Below are 20,486 nucleotides of genomic sequence, written 5' to 3' on the forward strand. Positions count from 1 at the left end.
TTTGTCCTGAGAACCCTAGGGAGGCCACAGATGGGCTTTGAACAGGGCAGGGTCCTGATCATTATCATTCTTTAGAAAGACCTCTCTAGATGCCAAGTGGAGGGCAGATAGAGGGGTGAGACAGGAGTCTGGGAGAGCAGAGACAAGGCTCATACAGGGAGGGCCCAAGCAGGAGAGGAGTTTAGACCAGGGCTGCACAGAGGAATGGACTGGAACAGAGGAATTCAGGTGACAGAATGCAAAAGACTTGGGGACTGGAATCAGGGAGTGACGGGAAATGGCAGAAGTCTAGGGAGACACTGAGTTCTGCAGCCTGGTGACTGGAGGGAATGTCAGTGCCAGCCCTAAAATGAGGACACAGGAGAGGAGCAGGATTTGGAGTAAGATGTCAATTTTTTTTTTTTTGCGGTACGCGGGCCTCTCACTGTTGTGGCCTCTCCCGCTGCGGAGCACAGGCTCAGCGGCCATGGCTCACGGGCCCAGCCGCTCCCGGACCGGGGCATGAACCCGTGTCCCCTGCATCGGCAGACGGATTCTCAACCACTGCGCCACCAGGGAAGCCCGAGATGTTAACTTCATTGCAGGACTTGTTGAGTGTGAGATGCTTCTGGGACATTCCGGTGAGAAATCTGGGAGGCGATTGAATAAGTGGGTCTAGGAAGATCTGTGATGGGGGCAGGGTGGTGTCAGGGGCACTGGCTATCAGGGGGCTGATGGGATCAGGAAGAGATTTTGGGTTACTAGTGGATTATTGGGACACTGGGGACATTGCAGGGATCAATAAAATTTTGGTGGGCGTCAGAGGACCGAGTGAGATTGTTGAAGATTGTGGAGTTATGGAGATACATAGGAGGTTGGTGGGAAATGTGGAGATGTTTGGTATTAGTATTAATCAGTAGTCGGTTAGATGAAGTCCTTGGAGTTTTGTGGAGGCAATGGAGATCAGTGGGATTTGCGGGATCATCAAGGGTGGGGAGGAATGGTTGGAGATGCTGTGGCCAGTCTGGGACTTTAAGATGTAAGTGGGAAACACCGGAGGGTGTATGTTGGGAGTCTTCGGGAGACTCCAGGGTCACCTGGAGTCATCTGTGACGTCATGGGAAGGACAAGGTTTGGATGAGGCCTTCTCTTAAGGGTACTCCCGTTGCTAGGCAAACGGTTCCCAGAGCGCCGTTGCTAGGGACCTGTGCTCTTTTGATGGCCACGCCCCTTTCCCTACGGGGCCCGCCCCCACAGCCAACCACGTCGGCCGCAGGCACGAAGGCCGCGCCCACCTTGTAGCCCCGCCTTCAGTCCAGAACCGTTACCAGAGCGACGGCTGGAGCTCGTCCCGCCTCCCTATCCTGTTGCCAATCGAAGAGGCGTTGCCCGGGCGACGATACCACCTCTTCCGGTGCGGATCCCCGGCTTCCGGCAGGGGGCCCGGCGGCAGGCGGCTGTCCGGCACTAGCGGGGCCCTGGGCTGGGGTGGGGGTCGCCCAAGATGGCGGCGGGCGGCGCGGAGGGCGGCTCGGGCCCCGGCGCTGCCATGGGGGATTGTGCGGAGATCAAGTCGCAGTTTCGCACCCGCGAGGGCTTCTACAAGCTGCTCCCCGGCGACGGCGCCGCTCGCAGGTCGGGTCCGGCTTCCTCCCAGACCCCGGCGCCGCCCCAGCCGCCGCAGCAGCCCCTGCCCGGCCCTGCCTCCACCTCCGGCCCCGGTGCTGCGGGCGCCGCGCCGTCCCCTCCGCCCGCAGGCCCAGGGCCCGGGCCCGCGCTGCCTGCGGTGCGCCTCAGCCTCGTGCGCCTCGGGGAGCCCGACGGCGCCGGGGCCGGGGAGCCTCCCGCCACGCCCGCAGGGCTGGGCGCTGGGGGAGACCGCGTCTGCTTCAACTTGGGCCGCGAGCTCTATTTCTACCCGGGCTGCTGTCGCCGCGGGAGCCAACGGGTGAGCGGCCCGCATCGTGGGGCCCTGGGTGCTGGCTGAGAGGATGGGGATCCCTGAGGTGATTCACAAGTGACAGGAGAGTCCCTGAATGGTAGGGGGCCCTGAGATAGGCATCCTACATGTGACGGACATCTTAAGGGGAAAGGATTCTTGGAGGTAATACAGGATTCTAAAAGGTGATGGGAGGCTCCCTGGGTGCTGGGAGGTGCTGGGAAACCTCGAGATCATGTGAGATCCCGAGGTTATGCGTGGGGGTCCTGGGATGGTGACTATTCTGGAGGTGATGGGGAATCCGAGATGGTATGGGGTGCTCCCAGGTGCTGGCTGGCAGGCATTTTGCAGGTGATGGGAAATGCAGGCTCAGAAGTGATGGAGAGCCCAGGGGTATTGCTGTCTGGGGGTGTTGGGGGGACTTGGGGAGCCCAGAGGTGAGGAGGATTCTGGAAGTAATGGGGGCTTAGAGGTAATAGGGATCCTGAAGGTGAATGGGATCCTAGAGAAACTTGGGGTTCTGGAGGTAATGAGAGTGCTGGAGGAAATGAGAATCTCGGAGCTGATGGGAGATCTGGAGATAATGAGATCCCAGAGGGAACATCCTCAGGTGTGATGGGTGTCTCTAAAGTGATGTCAGTCCCAGAGGACACGAGACCCTTGGAGTTTATGGTGGTCCCCAGAAGTGATGGGGATCCTGAGAGCCCAGAGATGATGAAGGCACCTAAAATTTGGGGGACCATGAGGTTTAATGGGTCCCTGAACTGTGATGGGGATGCTGAGATTTAAGGACTCCAAAGGAGAATCCTGGGACATTGGACTTTAGAATTCTGGGGATTGGATGATCCTGAGTTTTGAGGGTCTTAGCATATAGTGGTGCTAAGATCCAGGGGAGTTGCTGAAATTATAGAAAGGAATTGGAGCTCAGGGACTACAGGGGCCCTGAAACTGACACTGTGGCCAAGGGTGTACCAGAAGTTGGGGGTGTCCAACTTTGGGGAGGACGCACTGTGGTCTCATGTGGTGGCAGGGGGCAAAGCTTCCTCCTGGTTTTTTCCTCTGTTTGTGATTTGGGTGCTCCTTCCTGTCTGTGGTTGCCCCTTCCCTCCCCGCTCACCCATCCACCTACCCACTCCTCTCAGGGATTTAACCCTGCTTCCTCTTTGTGGTTTTCCCCCAACCTCAACACCCTCTTCCTTCCTCTCAGTGGTAGAAGTCATTAACTCGTTTTCTCCCACCACCCAAGTCCATTGACCTCAACAAGCCAATTGACAAGCGGATCTATAAGGGCACCCAGCCCACTTGCCACGACTTCAACCAGTTCACTGCTGCCACAGAGACCATCTCCCTGCTGGTGGGATTCTCAGCCGGTCAAGTGCAGTACCTGGATCTCATCAAGAAGGACACCAGCAAGCTATTCAATGAGGAGGTGATTGTGGGCCCCCAGGGCCCAGAACTGCTCCCGTTCCCACCCACCCATACACTGTTTGCCATGAGACTGCAGCTGCCTGGGAAGCAGTGTAGACCTGAGGGGGCAGGATGAAGGAGAGATGGGGGATGGGCTGACAGACATGGAGGATGGGGTGACAGCAGCTGCTGTGATGATAGCTAATAATGACGGCTGCATCTCTTGTGCCCAGGCCCCATGCTGTGTCAGCCCTATGCCGAACACATTACTCCTGGAGTTTTCATCAACCAGTGGGTTAGGATTGTGATACCCATTTTGCAGATTAGAGAACTGAAGCTACTCACTGGTTGGGATTTGTTTGAAGCCACAGCCCTTGCTTTTCAAATTCTGGGCCCTGTGGGCTTTGGATTCAAATCTTTGCTGTACCATCTACTCACTGTGTGGCTTTGGGAAGTGACTATTCCTCCCTTAGCCTCAGTTTTTCTCCTCTGCAAAATGGGATTCCCATCCCTACCTCACGGGACTGTTGTAAAATCATACATGGAGGTTGCTCAGTCCTGGGTGGACCTGGCAGAAGGGGAAATGCCAGTGAAAGACCTTATCTGTGTCCAGAACTACTCTTGTCCTCTATCTCTTTCTCTCTGTTCTGAGAAGGTGTTTCAAACGTACAGAGTGCATGAATGGCAGAGGGGAATGAGTGGAACACGGAATGGATTAAAGTGGACTAGGTCATCCATTCACAAAATATTCATTGAGCATTCGTTCTTTGCCAGGCATTGTTCTAAGCACTGGGAATACTACATCTCGGTGAACAAAACAGAGGGCCCTGCCTTTGTGGAGCTTTTATCTAGCTGGAGGAGACAGATAGTTATCAAATAACTAAGTAGGCTGTGTGTCAGAGTGTCGTGGAGAAAAATCCAGCGGGGAAGGTGAATGGGGAGTGCTCGGTGAGGTTAGGAAAGGTCTCATGGAAGGTGACATGGAAATAAATTCCTAAAGGAGGCAAAACAAATTATTGGAGAAAAGGACATTCTGAGTAGAGGGAACAGCTAGGACAAATGCCGGAAGCAGGACAGCAAAAAGGCTGTGTGGCCAGAGCAGTGTTGAGGGGGAGGGTAGTAGATGAGCTCTGAGAAACAACTCGGAGGGGCCAGGAGATGTAGGGGCTGGCCCGTCATGGAAAAGACCTTGGCTTTTAGAGCCTCTCGCCAGTGGGGTTCATCTGAGCCAAGAACATAGAAACAATTTGATTAATTTCTAAATTCTCCAGAGAATGGAGAATGGGAAGCAACTTGGGTACCTGGGAAAGAAGTTACTTTGTTACAGACGGTGGATGCCAAAGGGCTTTAGATAGAGCTTGGTTCTCCCCGGAGTCCTGCTTGAGAAAGGCTGCCATGGTGTTCAGAATGGGAGAGACAGTGCCGGGTGCTGACTTAGGTTTTAATAGCATCTCTTTGGCAATTGTGCAGAGAAGAGACCCAGGTGGTGGAGGCCAGTCAGTTAGGCCGTTGCAGGCCTGACGGCAGCTGAGACCAGGGTGGTTGGAGTTGGGGATGGTGAGAAGAGATCAGGTTCTGGGCACATTTTGCAGATCAAGCCCACAGGATTTCTTGCAAGTTTGGAGGTGAGTTGTGAGGACAAAAAGGAGCAAAGATGCGTGGCTGCCAGGATGGGGTTGTCACTCAGGTGTCCTGGAACTACTTTCCAGGCACCTCCTGCGGGTACAGCTCCGTGCTCTGGGGCTAGAACAATGAACCAAATAAACAAAGATACCTTCCTTGGGGGAGCTAATACTCTGTGACTCAATATCTTGCCTTAAGCATGACATGGTAAAGATGGCGGAGGGAGTTAGAGGAGAGTTCTCTGGAAGGCAGCACTGCCCTCCTGCCGAAGAAGGGACATCAAGGCTCCACGGCGCTCCCCTCACACAGCCCTTCTCCCCCTGCTTTCCCCTAACCTGGTGTCTGTCCGTTTCCCTCAGTCCCTCCTCTCCGAGGAGGCCCGGGCGACTTACGATGACCTTCTCCGGGGAACCAGGCTGGGAAGGAGGTGGGCCACGGGAGGATGGCCTTCTCCCAACCCCCGCTCTCTCCCCTGGCAGCGGCTTATCGACAAGACCAAGGTGACATATCTGAAGTGGCTGCCTGAGTCAGAGAGCCTGTTCCTGGCATCCCACGCCAGCGGCCACCTGTACCTGTACAACGTCAGCCACCCGTGCGCCTCGGCCCCACCGCAGTACAGCCTGCTGAAGCAGGGCGAGGGCTTCGCCGTCTACGCCGCCAAGAGCAAGGCGCCCCGCAACCCACTGGCCAAGTGGGCGGTGGGCGAGGGGCCCCTCAACGAGTTCGCCTTCTCGCCCGACGGCCGGCACCTGGCCTGCGTCAGCCAGGACGGCTGCCTGCGCGTCTTCCACTTCGACTCCATGCTGCTGCGGGGGCTCATGAAGAGCTACTTTGGGGGCCTGCTCTGTGTGTGCTGGAGCCCCGACGGGCGCTACGTCGTGACGGGTGGTGAAGATGACCTGGTCACCGTGTGGTCCTTCACCGAGGGCCGCGTGGTGGCCCGAGGCCACGGCCACAAGTCCTGGGTCAACGCCGTGGCCTTTGACCCCTACACCACGAGGGCCGAGGAGGCGGCGGCTGCCGGTGGCGATGGGGAGCGGAGTGGCGGGGAGGAGGAGGAGCCGGAGGCCGCGGGCGCGGGCTCGGGCGGGGGCGCCCCCCTCTCCCCACTGCCCAAGGCCGGCTCCATCACCTACCGCTTCGGCTCGGCCGGCCAGGACACGCAGTTCTGCCTGTGGGACCTCACCGAAGACGTGCTCTACCCTCACCCTCCCCTGGCCCGCACCCGCACCCTCCCCGGCACGCCTGGCACGACGCCGCCTGCCACCGGCAGCTCGCGAGGTGGTGAGCCAGGCCCCGGGCCCCTGCCCCGCTCGCTGTCCCGGTCCAATAGCCTCCCACACCCAGCGGGCAGCGGCAAGGCGGGCGGCCCCGGTGCGGCGGTGGAGCCAGGGACGCCCTTCAGCATCGGCCGTTTTGCCACGCTCACGCTGCAGGAGCGGCGGGACCGGGGGGCCGAGAAAGAGCACAAGCGCTACCACAGCCTGGGCAACATCAGCCGGGGCGGCAGTGGGGGCGGGGGCGGCGGGGACAAGCCCAGCGGCCCCGCCCCCCGAAGCCGGCTGGACCCCGCCAAGGTGCTGGGCACCGCGCTGTGCCCGCGCATCCACGAGGTGCCGCTGCTCGAGCCGCTCGTGTGCAAGAAGATCGCCCAAGAGCGGCTCACGGTCCTCCTTTTCCTGGAGGACTGCATCATCACCGCCTGCCAGGAGGGCCTCATCTGCACCTGGGCCCGGCCGGGCAAGGTGGTGAGTCACCCCACACCAGCCCACCTGGGACCTAGGCAGAGGCGGGCATTGGCAGAGAGGTTTGATAGCATCACAGCCTCTAGCCGTGTGGGATGAGGGGAAGCCATGGAAATCTGTGTCCCAGAACAAGCCGTCTCAGATCTTAGAGTGACTTCTAGAACGCTTGGCAAGCAACGGTAAGCAGAGAGAGGGTCAGGCATAAGAGACATCTGGGAGTGGTGGAGAACATGGCCAGTTATCAGAAGGGCAGCCGGTGGGCCCAGCATGGCTAGGTCTTACGGAATGGTGAAATTTTATTAATACTACAGTTTGAGCTCTATGGGCAAGGTTGAACCTGTGCACCCAGCTTCCAGCCTGAGTGTCAGACTCTTGGGATCCGAGCCCACTGCTGGAGGCCTGGGCTGTGGGATCCCAGGCTCAGGGTCCAGTCCAGCACTTCTGCTCCCTGTGTGACCTCGAGCAAGTCACTGCCTCTTTATGACCTTTCTCACCTCTTAGGACAGGGAAGCTTGAAGATGGGTCATCCATGGGTTTCAGAAAGGTGCTAGTAAGGTGAAGTGCGGGCCTGGTGCCTTATAACTTGGGACCTGTGTTCTCAGATGTCTCCTAAGGGTTTGGGCTCTGGGGCCCAGGATGCCAGATCTGAGGGCTGTGCCTGGTTCCCTGGAAGAGCAGTTTTGGAATTGTAGAGTCCTGAATCCCTAGAACTTAAAGTACAGTCTCAGAGGCAGGGGCATTGGGATTTGGGGAATCTGGTAAGTCCTGAAAGAGATCCCTCTATCTCCCTAGTTCACAGACGAGGAGACCGAGACCCAGACAGGGGAAGGAAGTTGGCCCAGGTCACCCAGCAAGTCAGTGGTAGAGGTAGGACTGTCCCTAAGTTCTTCCCTCCCAGAATCTTAGGACCCCCTCCGCAGTCAGAAGGGGACCCCAGTTTCCCCCTCTCCTCCCTCCCTCCACCCCTACCCCATCCTCTTTGCTCAGGATCACCTGAGGACTTTAATTGTATAAGAGTGCCACCTGCTGGGACAGGGAAGCTAGCGGAGATGTAAGTTCCTGAGCCTAGAGCAGCGGCCTGTCTGGGTGGTCTGGGGTGGATTGAAGGGCAAGGCCAGGGTGGCAGCAGCCTGGGGGACTCCAGGCTGGCTTCCCCCCTCCCCAACCCCCGCCCCGTGGGACTGGTGAGAGCCCCAGGCTGTCTCTAACCCCCTCCTGTCTCCGCTCTCATCTTCCCCAGGGCATCTCCTCCCAACCAGGCAACTCCCCGAGCGGCACGGTGGTGTGAAGCCATGGATGGCGGGGTCCCCCACCCCATGCCCCCAGCTCCTAGCATAACCGTCCCCGCTGACCTCATGGATCAACGTATTAACAAGACTAACCATGACGGATGGACTGCTCCGGTCCCTCTCCCTGCACAAATTTGGGGCAGAGGGTCCCTCAGACTGACCCAGACACTGGGGGGATGTAGTGGCCCGTGTGGCCTCAGCCTTGTCCCCACCCACTGCCAAGTACAATGACCCCTTCCTCTGAAACATCAGTGTTAGCCTCTTCCCTGTCCCCAGCATGTGACTGGTCACTCCTGGGGGAGAAACTCCCCACCCACAAGAGCCCCAGCTCTGCAGTGCGCCTCTTGGTCCTGTGTGCAGGGCAGGGGGTGGCCCACCCCTCCCCTGGCCCCCACCCTGCCCTTGCTGTTACTTGTGCTTTTGAAGAATGTTAAATTATGGAAGCCCCTGGGGTCCTCGCTGTCCCCCAGGACCTCTTATTTATACTAAAGTTCCCTGTTTTCACAGCGTCTCTGTTCCCTTCCGCGGAGGTATGGAGGAAGTGTGTGGGTGCTTTCGATGCAGCCCTAGAATCAGTCCACTTTATCCAGAGGAAGCGCTAGGCCCTGCCTCCCCCCCCAGACCCCCTTTTGAGGGCAGGAAGAACTGAAAACCAGAGGAGGGATGTGCCTGAGGCACACAGCTGGTGGATCTGCCGCTGGCCAGCCCCGGGCAGGGCCCTTCAGACAGAGGAGAGTATCCCTCGCCCCACTCCAAACTCTCGGAGGGAAGAGAGCCACCAGGACCCCCTCTTCAGAGTCTTCAGTGGGAGTTTTAAAAGTTGTTTCAAAGTGTCCAGATATTATAGGGGCCCCCCCAGGCAGCTCCCGAGATGCCCAGAGGGAGCTGCCACAGCATAGGCCCTGGCCTTCTGCTGCCTCAGGCCTGGCTTGGCCGGGCCCAGGCATCCAGGACCAATTAGAGACCATGGTTTCCTCTGGGAGAACTGTCCACCCTGGAAAGAACAGCGAAAATCCCTCCTGGCTGGCTCTCTGGAGCCACAGGGAGTGGTATCTTCCCGCTCTACCCTCCACCCCCCGAAATGTTTCTGTTTCTAATCCTAGCCTGGGCAGGAATGTGGCTGCCCTGCCAGGGTCCAAGGAGCTATTTTGGGGGCTCCTTTGCCTCCCCCAGGCTTTGACCAGGGGGTCACCCCTGATCCTGGCTCCTGAGGGCCTCCCTTCCCGATTCTCTCACCACCCCTTCCCCATCTCCTGCCAAAAAAAAGTCAGTGTAAAGCAGAGGGCCTGAGGGCTAAATTTAAACCATCCCAAAGTCTGAATCCTTGGCTGAGTCATCCGCAAAGCTGCCCTGGCCTCCCGCCCCCCTTCCCAGGCCTCACCCCTTTTTCTCCCCCCCACCCTCCCAACTCGAGAGCTTGGGAGGGGTGTTACCAAATCACCGTGAACCTCAATTGGTCCCCTCTGGGGAATGGGAGGGCTCATCTTTGGCATCTGTCATACCTGTAGCGTTCCTCTGTGCTTCGCCTTTTCAGTGGTGGGGTAGTTTGAGGGTAGAGATTCTCCACCACCCCTCATCTCACACTGAAGCGTTCCGAGGGGCCCTGGAAGGAGCAACTTGGGGGAGCCTGGCTTGTGAGGGGTTAAGGCTGGGAGGCTGGAGGGGGCCGGACCGAGGGGTGGGGAGAAGGGGAGGAGGCCTTAGCAGCCAGCAGAGAGAAGTGGCCAGAGAGGCCCAGGGGACAGCCAGGGACAGGCAGACATGCAGCCAGGGCCCCAGGGCCTGGACAGGGCCCTCCAGGCCCCGTGACGGGAGGACCCCGAGCCCCTGGCCCGGGGAGGGGGCCATGGTGCTGCCTGCCCGACATGTCAGCCGAGGTGCGGCTGAGGCGGCTTCAGCAGCTGGTGCTGGACCCCGGCTTCCTGGGGCTGGAGCCCCTGCTCGACCTTCTCCTGGGCGTCCACCAGGAGCTGGGCGCGTCCGACCTGGCCCAGGACAAGTATGTGGCCGACTTCCTGGAGTGGGGTGAGTGCCTACCTACCTGCACGGCACCCACAGATTTGGGGGTGGGGGCAGGGCAGCCATGACTCAGAACCATGACTTGGGAGCCGTGGTAAGCCGGGTTGGGCACAGCCTCTCATGGTCCCCTTGCACCCCATTCCCGAGTCTAGGCCTAGGGACATGCTGGGGAGCCCTGTCTTCTAGGACCCCTCCCCACCAAAATGGGCCCTGTGGCCCTCCACCCTGGTTCCCCAGATCTTAGGGGCAAGCGGAAGGGACAGCACAGGGCAGCTGCCAGGGGCGCGGCCGACGGGCAGGTGTTCGGCGCCAGCCTCTCCAGCTGCTCCAACAGGTGCCCAGGCACTGGGAGGGCGCGGTGACTCAGGCAGGCCCGGGGAGAACCAGCTCTGCACACAGGCCCCACCAAGCACCCCCTCCACCCCCTGGTTGGAGGAGGAAGAATTAGGATTCTTCTGAGTGGGCCCACTTTCTCTGTAGGTTCCTCCTCCACCCAAAGTCCCTTTTGGCCAAGTCTTGCCCTGGAGACAGGTCCAGAGGGAAGATGCTTCATCTTTAGCCCCAGCCTCCTGCCTTGTCTGCCCCACTCCCTCCTGGCCCAGGCTCAGGCTCACTCGGGTTTCTGTCTCTCTAACATCTGCCATTCTGTCCCTCCACTGGTCTGTCCCTCAGTGGCTTGCTCTTGGTCCTTAGGCTCTGTGTGTCCCTGTCCCCGTCCCTGTTTCCGGTCTCTCTGCCTTCTCCCGCTCCCTCTTTTCTTGTGTCCATCTCTTTCTGACCCAGGCCGTGCTTCTCTCTCCCCATTTTGCAGATGCGAAGGTGGAGGCCAAGGGCTAGACACTTGGCCTCTGGGAGAACCTTCTCCCCACATCCCCCCGGCCCTTAGTAACTCTCGCAGCTCCTCTTTTGCAGAGGATGAACTGAGGCCTGAGGTGGGGGCAGCTCTCCTGTAAGGAGCACTCCTTTTGTGGCCCGAGCGGCATCCTGCGGCCCCTCCCCTGCCAGGCCGCTGGGGCGGGGGAGGGGGCCTGGGTTCCCGCTGCCTTAAAAGGGCTCAGTGTCTTGGCTCTCTCCTCCCTCCCCCATCCTGGGCCCTGGCTGCTGCTTCCCTGCTGGCCCACTCTTCCCGAACCCCGAACCCTCTCCATAACCCACTGTATCTTTCCTCATTCCTAGTTGCACCCATTGCTCTCTCCCTCCTGCCTCAGAAGCTCCCAGCTTCTTCCATCTCTGGGAGTCCAGGCTTCCCTCTCCCCCTGCCTCCACTCTCCGCCTTCCCCCTCCCAAACTGCTCTCTGTAACATTGCTAGCTGTAGGACCTTGGGCAGAGGACTTCACCTGTCTGAGCCTTGGTTCTTCATCTGTAGATAAGGGGTAATGGTAAAACCTCCTCCTGGAGTTGAGAGCGTAGAGATAACACACTTGACTGTGCCTGCAGCCCTGGAGCCGGGATGCGGATCCACGCTGGCCTTGTCTCCCTCTCCCGTTCCTTCTCCTGGTCCTAGCCCTAAACTCAGGGTTTCCCAGAGTGTGGTCCAAGAGCCACCAGTATCTGAGCCTAGGATTAAACTGCAGGCTCTGGGCCATGACCCAAAACAGACTGAATGAGAGCCCTGGGGGTGGGCGGGGTCACCGGGAGTAGGGGCCCGGAAGCCCAGGGAGCTCTAAGAACTGGGCCTATTTCTTCTTCCTCTGTTCTTCAGGGCCTCCCTTCGGCAGACTTGTTACCTCACCCTGTCCATCCTGCACCCCATAGAGCCCTCTGGCCCAGTGTCCTGTCCCAGAAAGGGGTTCCCAGGCATCCCACTTTTCTCTGTACAAGAGCAGTTTTGGGTCCCCAAAGCCTCACATAATGTTTATGTGAAGTCTTTAAGGAGGCCGACTAGTGCTAAGGGGAGGGGCAGGGGCAGGGGAGACTCAGCGACAGAAGGTGGGACTGTCTCTCCTCGTCTCCAGTGTCAGTCCCTCCGATTCTCGGTTCTTATCCCCGCCCCTTCGCCCCCTCCCCCCCAGTGGAGCCCATCGCGGAGAGGCTTAAGGAGGCCCGACTGCAGAGGGATGACTTCGAGATTCTGAAGGTGATCGGACGCGGGGCGTTCAGCGAGGTGAGCCTGGAACAGCGGAGGCAGCTCAGTGGGGTTAGAGACCTGACTTTTCCTGCAGTGGGCGGGATGTTGGAGTTCCGGAAGTGGGGCCTTAGAAATTGATGAATGGCTGAGTTTAGACCCTAAGGCGGGGCTTGAAGCCAATGGGCGTGGCTTTGCCGAGTGGGGGCGGGGCCAAGTCTGGCCCGGGTTAAGGGTGGAATCCAATCTGGGGGAGCCCTGGTGTTTCCCCGCCACCTCCGCTCTATTACCCTGTTTGGGCTTTCAGGTGGCGGTGGTGAAGATGAAGCAGACGGGCCAGGTGTACGCCATGAAGATCATGAACAAGTGGGACATGCTGAAGAGAGGCGAGGTGACGGCCGGGCTGGGTGTGCAGGGTGCTGAGGATCCCCCCTTCCGTCCTCCCACCCCCGTCCGCTTCAGCTCCTCCGGGTGCCCCGCAGGTGTCGTGCTTCCGCGAAGAGAGGGATGTGTTGGTGAACGGGGACCAGCGCTGGATCACGCAGCTGCACTTCGCCTTCCAGGACGAGAACTACCTGGTGAGCCCCAGGCCGGGCGACTAGAGAGGCGGACCCTCACCCCTGAGGCTGTCAGTTACCGAGGTGTGGGCAGGCAGAGGAAGTTCTAGGATCAGGGCGCTGCCTCGAAATGCATGCGGCAGTCCCTGGGTGTGGTAGGAGCTGGCCTTCCTTTCCCGGGATGGGAGATGTCCCTTACCGCCTTTTTCCCCAGGTTGATTCCGGGGGGCACTACCTGGAATGAGATAGTCTCTAGAGTCTATGTGGGAGCCACTGGGCAGGGGGTGTCTGGGCTCCATACCCTGGATAATCGGGAGGTCTCTGGGTTCTCTTTTTCCTGACTCTCTTGGTCGGGGGTGGGGGAAGTGAATCTCTGTCCAGTGACATCGTGGGGGAACGAGGATTGGGGGTGGGCGTGTCTCTGATTTGGCCTGGGAGATCTCTTGGGGCTGGGGCTGGGGCTGCGGAGTCTCTGCCCAGGGATGGGGCGTCTCTGGGAGTCTTTGTCCCGGGCTATCGGCCGTGGGCGCCCAGACGAGGTACCGACCCCCGTGACACGCCCCCTCCCAGTACCTGGTCATGGAGTACTACGTGGGCGGGGACCTGCTAACGCTGCTGAGCAAGTTTGGGGAGCGGATCCCGGCCGAGATGGCGCGCTTCTACCTGGCCGAGATTGTCATGGCCATAGACTCGGTGCACCGGCTGGGCTACGTGCACAGGTGGGCGCTGCAGGGGCTGAAGGCCGCGGGAATTGGAGAGAGTGGTCCTTAAGAGGGTGGGGCCCAGGCGGTGCTGCCTAGTGGGGTGGAGCCTGGTGAAATGGCAGGAGAGAGGCTCACTTATCCCTCTCCCTTCCCTTCTTCCCTCCGCGCAGGGACATCAAACCGGACAACATCCTGCTGGACCGCTGCGGCCACATCCGCTTGGCCGACTTCGGCTCCTGCCTCAAGTTGCGGGCGGATGGAACGGTGAGCGGTGCGCCGCTCTTGGGCAACTCGGACTACCAATGACGGGTCGGGAGCAGGAACCGGTGGTGCAGCGTGGGGGCGGGGCTGAGGCGTGCGGGCAGAGCCTGGGTGAGGGCAGGACTAGATTTGGAGGGGAAAGAAGGAGGCGACCCAGGCCCTAGCCTGCCTGTGGCTCAGGCTTAGAACAGGCAAAAGGAGGGACTAAGCTCTAGGGTAGTGGTTAAGAGGGGGCGGAGCCAGAGCTAGGAGGGGCGGGGTCAAGCCTAGCTCGGATCCTCTTGGCTCAGGTGCGGTCACTGGTGGCTGTGGGCACCCCGGACTACTTGTCTCCCGAGATCCTGCAGGCCGTGGGCGGTGGGCCCGGGACTGGCAGCTACGGGCCCGAGTGTGACTGGTGGGCACTGGGCGTGCTCGCCTATGAAATGTTCTATGGGCAGACGCCCTTCTACGCCGACTCCACGGCTGAGACCTACGGCAAGATCGTGCACTACAAGGTGAGCACAGCCCGGGGAGCCCCTGACCTCTCTGCACATGCTCCCAGGTAACATCCCCTCTTTTCCCCTCCTCCTGAGCAGGAGCACCTGTCTCTACCGCTGGCAGACGCAGGAGTCCCCGACGAGGTTCGCGATCTCATCCAGCAGCTGCTGTGTCCCCCCGAGACGCGCCTGGGCCGGAATGGAGCAGGCGATTTCCAGAAGCATCCTTTCTTCTTTGGCCTTGACTGGGACAGCCTCCGAGACAGCGCGCCCCCCTTTACGCCGGATTTCGAGGGTGCCACGGACACATGCAACTTCGATGTGGTGGAAGACGGGCTCACTGCCATGGTGAGCGGGGGCGGGGTAGGTACCTGCGATCGATCCCTGGTCTGCAGAGGGTACCCCCGCATCCGACCGCTGTAACACTGAGGTTAGGAGAGTACCCTCCTCCTGGGGTCCTGAAGTCATTCCTTCCCCAGAAACACCTGCTCTGTTTGGCCCCAGGGCTGGGAACCCAGCAGTGACCTAGACTCACAGTCCAGTGGAGGACACGGACTTGTCCCCAGACAATGATGCCCCAGAGAGATCAGGGCTGAGATGGGGGCGGGGGGTGCAGGGGGGCGGGCCTCCTGACCCAGCATGAAAGGTCCTGGAGGGCTTCCTGGCGGAGGGGGCTATCTGAGCTGAGACCTGGAAGGATGAGAGGTGAGAAAGCACCATAGAGGAATCTCCCTTGCTTAGGCCATCTCTCTCTCAGCTGTCGTATGAGCTATCCCGTGCACAGCGGGGGACACACATGGACCAAGTCAGCCCTGGTCCCTGCCCTCATCTACTTACAGTCTGGAGAAGTATATAATTATACTGTGGCAAGTGCCCTGAGGGAAGCAGCAGGATGTAATGAAAGAAAATGACGCAGGGTCCACTTTAGATAGACCCCAGGCTGGGGTGGGGGGGGTGGCAGGGCACTTAAGCCAAGACTGGGAAGGGGTGAGTGAGGGGCCATCCCTGACAGCTGCTGGTCACCTCACATCTGTGTTTCTCTCCTATAGGAGACGCTGTCGGATATGCAGGAGGGCACGCCACTGGGGGTCCACCTGCCTTTCGTGGGCTACTCCTCCTATTCCTGCATGGCCCTTGGGTAAGTGCCACCCTGTGCAGCTTGAGAGGAGTGGATGGGGGTGGGGTGGGCGTGGGGGGGTCCTGCCTCCAGAGGCCCCAGGAGGCTGCTCGGGGTTATCACATCCTGGCCTGTTGGTGCCCAGGAGAATTGCAGGGTCAGTCTCGGAACCTTATTGTCTTGGGACTAAGGGCTTTTAGAAGCCCAGAATTGTAGGACGTTAAATTCTCAGACCATAAATACTTTGAAATTTAGATTCAAATGTAAAACCTCAGAGTCACAGGCTCAGCCTTCCGGAATCTTCTGACCTTCCACTTTTAGATTTCTAGTGTACAGTCATGGGACCTCAAAATCTTAGAGAATAAGAAGTTTAGAATTGTTACGTCAATCTTAAAAGAACACAGACTCACTGAGTTACATAACCACAAAGCCTTCTTAAAACATTGATTCTGAAGACAATACATTGCTTTTCACAAGTATATCAGAAAATAGGGATGAGAAAAAGGAAGGCCGCCAGCAGCGGCCTTGTGTGTCCCTGGCTCACAGCACACGTATTTAACAGCTGCGAGAACATGCTGGATTCTGATCTGTTTTGTTATTGGACAATGTACCGCAAGTGCCATTTCTTGAACAAACTGTAACACAATCCTGACCCGCTGGGGAGTGTTCTCCTTACTGGGCGGGTCAGGACTCAGCTAACAGGCCTCTGTCATGACCCAGGCTGGATGAACAGCCGCAGGTTGGTCTTGGCGCTTGTCGAGCATCATTGGGTCCTTGAGACATATTTCTACAAGAGGGACTGCTGGCTTGGAGGGGACGTCACTTTTACTGCAATTTCATATTCCTTGGGAGGGTCTGTCTTCCTCCCAGCACCTGGGTCTGGGGGTGGGAGGGGTGGCTGCTGTCTAGAGTCAGGCTTGGGGTCCAACACCCAGTCTGAAGACCACCCCTTTGGAGGTGGCCAGAGCTGGGAGTGTCTCCCTCACTTCCTGAGGCCCTTAGGAGAGGGGGCCTGTAAAGCGCACATGGAGACAGAGATGGGCAGATCCTAGAACATGGGTTTCCTGACCCCACGTTCCCAAGGAAGGTGCAGAGAGGCCAGCTTCCAGGGGCCTGAGGCCATGCCAGGGGCAGGCCTTTTCCTAACAAGAGGAGGACCTGTCTCACCAGCCTGGCCATTTATTCCCTTCACTCTGCCCCTCCCCCTCATCAAGCCTGGAGCCTTCAGGTCTGGCTGCCCCAGGGCACAGGCTAGGGAGTCCTGGCTGAGGATCGGGCGGGCGTGAGGCCCTGCTCTTCCTCCCCTCGCCCTCTTCCTCTCCCCAGGGATGATGAGATCCCGGGCTCCACGCCCATGGAACTGGAGGCCGAGGCGTTGCCTGAGCCATTGCAAGAGCCCAGCCTGGAACCCACGGTGCCCCCACCAGAGGAAACAGTGAGTCTTTAGGAGTCTCTAGAGGAGAGGGTCAGTGAGGGATGAATCGAGAGAAAAGTGGAGGCCTTCAGGGATAGTGTGCGCCATGGAGTGCTAGGCCCTCTGGGAGGTTCCTTGACAGAAAGAGATGGAAAACAAAGTAGAGACAAGGCTACTTCAGTCAGAAATGATCCCCACAGAGAAATTAAAACAGGTCAGTGAGTGTGCATGGAGGGGAACTCTCTGGGGAGGGGAAGCCCTGGAGAAGCAGGAGGACCACCCACTGGTCAGCAAAGAGAAGGGTAAGGGCTCTGAGGTGAGAACCAGCTGGTTTGCTCTGAAACGTGAAAGGAGGGTAGTAAGGCTGCGCTGTTCCAGGAGGAAGGAGGGTGAGGAGAGAGGAGAGGGGAGGCTGGAGAGGCCAGCAGACGCACACCAGACAGGGCCTTTAGTTTTCATGTGGTGGGCCTCCTCCTGAGGGCACTGAGGGGCTGGAGAGATTCTCCAGGGGAGGGACGTTGTCAAGCTGCGTCGTGTTACAGGAACAGCCCTTTGGTGTGGAAGGTGGATGGGAGGAGACCAGATTAAAGGCTGGAGATGAGGGCTGGGCTGGGTTAGGGAAGGAGGGGGCTTGGATCACTGCAGGAGCTGTGGGGATTCCAGAAAGATCTTGGGGGTGCAGGAATAGAGGTCAAAGGAGGATCCCAGGCCTGGAACCTATGCCTAAGTCTCGAATGCTCCAGGAGCCACAGGCAGCCCTAAGCCCGGTTCCCATACCCAGGCTGAAGCGGCAGTTCCGGAGGCCATTCCGGAGGCGGTGGCAGAGGCCCAGGTGACGCTGCGGGAACTCCAGGAGGCCCTGGAGGAGGAGGTGCTCACCCGACAGAGCCTGAGCCAGGAGCTGGAGGCCATCCGAACGGCCAACCAGAACTTCGCCAGGTCAGGGTCGGGAGTCAGGGACAGTCACTACCTTTAGCAGCCTCTCTAGCCGAAATCCCGAAGGGCTCATGGTCCTTACCTCCCCTGCAGCCAACTCCGCGAGGCCCAGGCCCGTAACCGAGACCTGGAGGCGCACGTCCGGCAGCTGCAGGAGCGGATGGAGTTGCTTCAGGCCGGGGGAGCCGCAGGCGAGTCCCTCATCCACCACCTTTCCTGAGGCGCCGGCGGGGGTGGGGGGGTGGGCGGGGAGGTGGGCCCGCGGCGTGTGTATACACCTGGGGGAGGGTGAGGGGCCCAGGCTGGGGCACGCCGCGCCACCGCCCTTCTCCGTCCCTCCACGCGCCCTATGCCTCTCTCTTCTCCTTCCAGCTGTCACGGGGGTCCCCAGTCCCCGGGCCACGGATCCACCTTCCCATGTAAGACCCCTCTTTTTCCCCTGCGTCAAGCCTGCTGCCCCCTTTGCAGACTCTGTCCCCATCTCCCCGTACCCCTGTCCAGACTTAGAGGCTCACCCCTACCTCTTTGAGGTTCCAGTCAGCAGACACCCTCCATTCATGCCCAAATCTACCAGATCTCCCTCGGTTCAGGCCTCTCCCGAAATCCCATCCAGGATCTCCCTAGATGACCTCCCCGACCTCGACTCCCCTCTCTGTCTCTTGCACCCCGCCGAGGGCGGCCGTGCCGAGCTGGGCTCGGATCGGGTCACCTGTCCCTTCTCTCTCCAGCTAGATGGCCCCCCGGCCGTGGCTCTGGGCCAGTGCCCGCTGGTGGGGCCAGGCCCCATGCACCGCCGCCACCTGCTGCTCCCTGCCAGGGTACGTCCGGCTGCTCACGCCCGCCCGTCGCGCGCCCCCGCCCAGCTCCACGTACCCCAAGCCGCCTCTGCTTAGCTGCGCCTCTGCGGGGTGGGGCCCGCGGCGGGGAGGGAGGATACTCGGACAGCCAATCAACACAGGCCTCTAGGAGGCAGCCAATGAGGAGTTGGGACAAGACTTAGGCTTGCGAGCCGACCAATCACAGCTACTCGCGCTGTGAGGGGGCGGGGCAGGTGCAGGGAGTGTGTGGACCCTCTTATGGGCGTAGGCGGGGCTGGCCCCAGGAGCCAATCAGAGGCCCGCGTCGCCAGTGCTGACCCCCGCCCTCTCCCCGCAGGTCCCTAGGCCTGGCCTATCGGAGGCGCGTTCCTTGCTCCTGTTCGCCTCTGCTCTGGCTGGTGCCGCCGCCCTGGGCTGCATTGGGTTGGTGGCCTGCGCCGGCTATCTTGCCACAGTCTGACCCCGCCCGGGAGCCGCCTTCGCCGCCTGAACCCTAGAACCCGAGCCTGTCCTTCAATTGGGCTCCGCTGGAGGGTTTGGTGACCCAGGCACGGCCCAGAAGCCACGCCCACCGCCCCCCAGTTCACAGCACTCCGAGCGTGGGTTTCCGCCCCAGCTCCAGCCCTGTGATCCGGGCCCGCCCCCTGGCGGCCGGGGAGGGAGGAGCCGGGGCCGCGGCTCCAGGGAGGCTTGTAGCCGGGAATGCTGCTGCTGCTGCTGCTGCTGCTGCTGCTGGGAGGATCGCGGACCTCTTCCTTTCTCCGGCCTAGCTGAGGCATCCGACGTAGATGGGCACGCTGCGACCTAGAGAAGGCAGCAGGGCCAGGGCTCGGCATCTGTTTTCCACCCTCCAGGCACCCCCACCCACATCGGCTTGCAAACCACAAATCCTCCTTGTGCATGAGGCCCTGCCCTCCCGGGAAGACTCTCTTGCCGCGGTGAACGTCTAGCGCGAGCTCCGCCTTTACCTTTTGACAGCCCCGCTTTTTTCGGGGACTCTCGCGCCCTCCTCACGTGCGCTGTTCTCGGAGCCACAGCCGGCTCCGCCCGCCTCGGCAGTATGGGTATTTATTGACCTTTCCTCCGACTCGCTGACAGGCTCCAGGACCCCAGCACCCTAATCCACATTTTGGATGCACTGAGACCCCGACATTCCTCGGTATTTATTGTCTTTCCCCACCTAGGACCCCACCCCCGATCCTCGCGAATAAAAGGCCCTCTCGTCTGCCCAAAATTCTGAAATTCCTTCGTGTCCGCTGTTTGCTTTGAGCGCAGGAGGCTTTTCAGTGGGCCAATAGGAAGGCGAGTGGAGGTGGCCAATGGCCTGGCAGCAAGCTAGCGGGAGGCGAAGCGGACGTATCAGGGGTGGGGGTGGGATGCGGGGCGTGGCTTCGACATCCGGCCAATAGGAGGAGAAGAGCGGGCCACCAGGAGGCACCGCCTCTTGTCCAGCTGTGGCCCAGCTGTGCCACCAGGCCGCGGTGAAGGGGGGGCTGGGCTGGCAGCTAGCGCAGCCATCCTCCTACCACTGCGCCTGCGCGGGCCACGCGCATCCGTTCCAGAGACTGACTTACGCTCAAGAAAAGTTGCTGCAAACTTTCTAGCCCGTTTCCCCCGCCCCTTCTCCCAGCCAGACCCGCCCCCCTGCGGAGCCGGGAATTCCGAGGGGCGGAGCGCGGGCCGAGATGGGGAGTGAGGGGGGCCTTCGGAGGACCCTGGAGACGGAGGCGTGCAGAAGCTCAGTCTCGGGGCGGAGGCGGCTTCGCGCCCTTAGCCCTCCCGGACGGCCTGTTGCCTTCTCCGTTGTCCCGATGGGGAAACTGAGGCCCTGAACCAGAGGCACACGCGGGGGGGAGGCAAAAAGCGCGGCCTGAGGCGAAGGGAAAACAAAGGGAGAATCACGGACAGACGGGGAGGGGGACGGGCACACACACACACACACTGGGACAGAGACCCTAATAGAGAACTGGGCCTGGCATCGGTGGTGAGGGGGGAGACGCGGGGTCGGCGGGAGAAGATCGGGAAGGGCGAAGTTGCGGGGGGGTGCGGGGAGGGGAGCCGGGCGGGGGAGGGGGCTGGGGAAAGCCCGAGGGAGGAGGAGAAGGAGGGAGGAACTTCCCAAAGTTGCAAAAC

At 60.1% G+C, this 20,486-nt stretch overlaps 2 protein-coding genes across 10 annotated transcripts; both read left to right on the forward strand.

Annotated features, from left to right (window-relative positions):
- The first annotated feature begins 1,483 nt into the window (after positions 1-1,483).
- DMWD (DM1 locus, WD repeat containing) lies at positions 1,484-7,981 on the forward strand. 2 transcript variants are annotated; one of them, XM_065898783.1, is made up of 5 exons: positions 1,484-1,927; positions 3,165-3,347; positions 5,428-6,696; positions 7,486-7,560; positions 7,934-7,981. In XM_065898783.1, the coding sequence occupies exons 1-5, from the start codon at positions 1,484-1,486 to the stop codon at positions 7,979-7,981; spliced, it is 2,019 nt and encodes a 672-aa protein (XP_065754855.1). The 2 variants fall into 2 exon arrangements, with proteins under 2 accessions (XP_065754855.1, XP_065754856.1); XM_065898784.1 differs by lacking the exons at positions 1,484-1,927; positions 3,165-3,347; positions 7,486-7,560 and having other exon boundaries at positions 5,749-6,696.
- A 1,847-nt stretch (positions 7,982-9,828) lies between these two features.
- DMPK (DM1 protein kinase) lies at positions 9,829-18,850 on the forward strand. Of its 8 annotated transcripts, none has more exons than XM_065898248.1 (16): positions 9,829-10,007; positions 11,507-11,563; positions 12,013-12,106; positions 12,375-12,458; positions 12,550-12,645; positions 13,195-13,343; positions 13,499-13,592; positions 13,880-14,086; positions 14,168-14,431; positions 15,118-15,206; positions 16,512-16,620; positions 17,381-17,538; positions 17,629-17,726; positions 17,908-17,954; positions 18,268-18,353; positions 18,691-18,850. In XM_065898248.1, exons 1-16 carry the CDS (start codon positions 9,829-9,831, stop codon positions 18,848-18,850), a joined length of 1,971 nt encoding a protein of 656 aa, XP_065754320.1. The 8 variants fall into 8 exon arrangements, with proteins under 8 accessions (XP_065754320.1, XP_065754322.1, XP_065754323.1 ...); XM_065898250.1 differs by having other exon boundaries at positions 18,264-18,353; positions 18,691-18,813; XM_065898251.1 differs by lacking the exon at positions 11,507-11,563 and having other exon boundaries at positions 9,848-10,007; positions 12,015-12,106.
- The last annotated feature ends 1,636 nt before the right edge of the window (positions 18,851-20,486 follow it).

The sequence above is a fragment of the Phocoena phocoena genome, chromosome 20, assembly GCF_963924675.1.
Source record: "Phocoena phocoena chromosome 20, mPhoPho1.1, whole genome shotgun sequence".
NCBI classification, from domain to species: domain Eukaryota; kingdom Metazoa; phylum Chordata; class Mammalia; order Artiodactyla; family Phocoenidae; genus Phocoena; species Phocoena phocoena.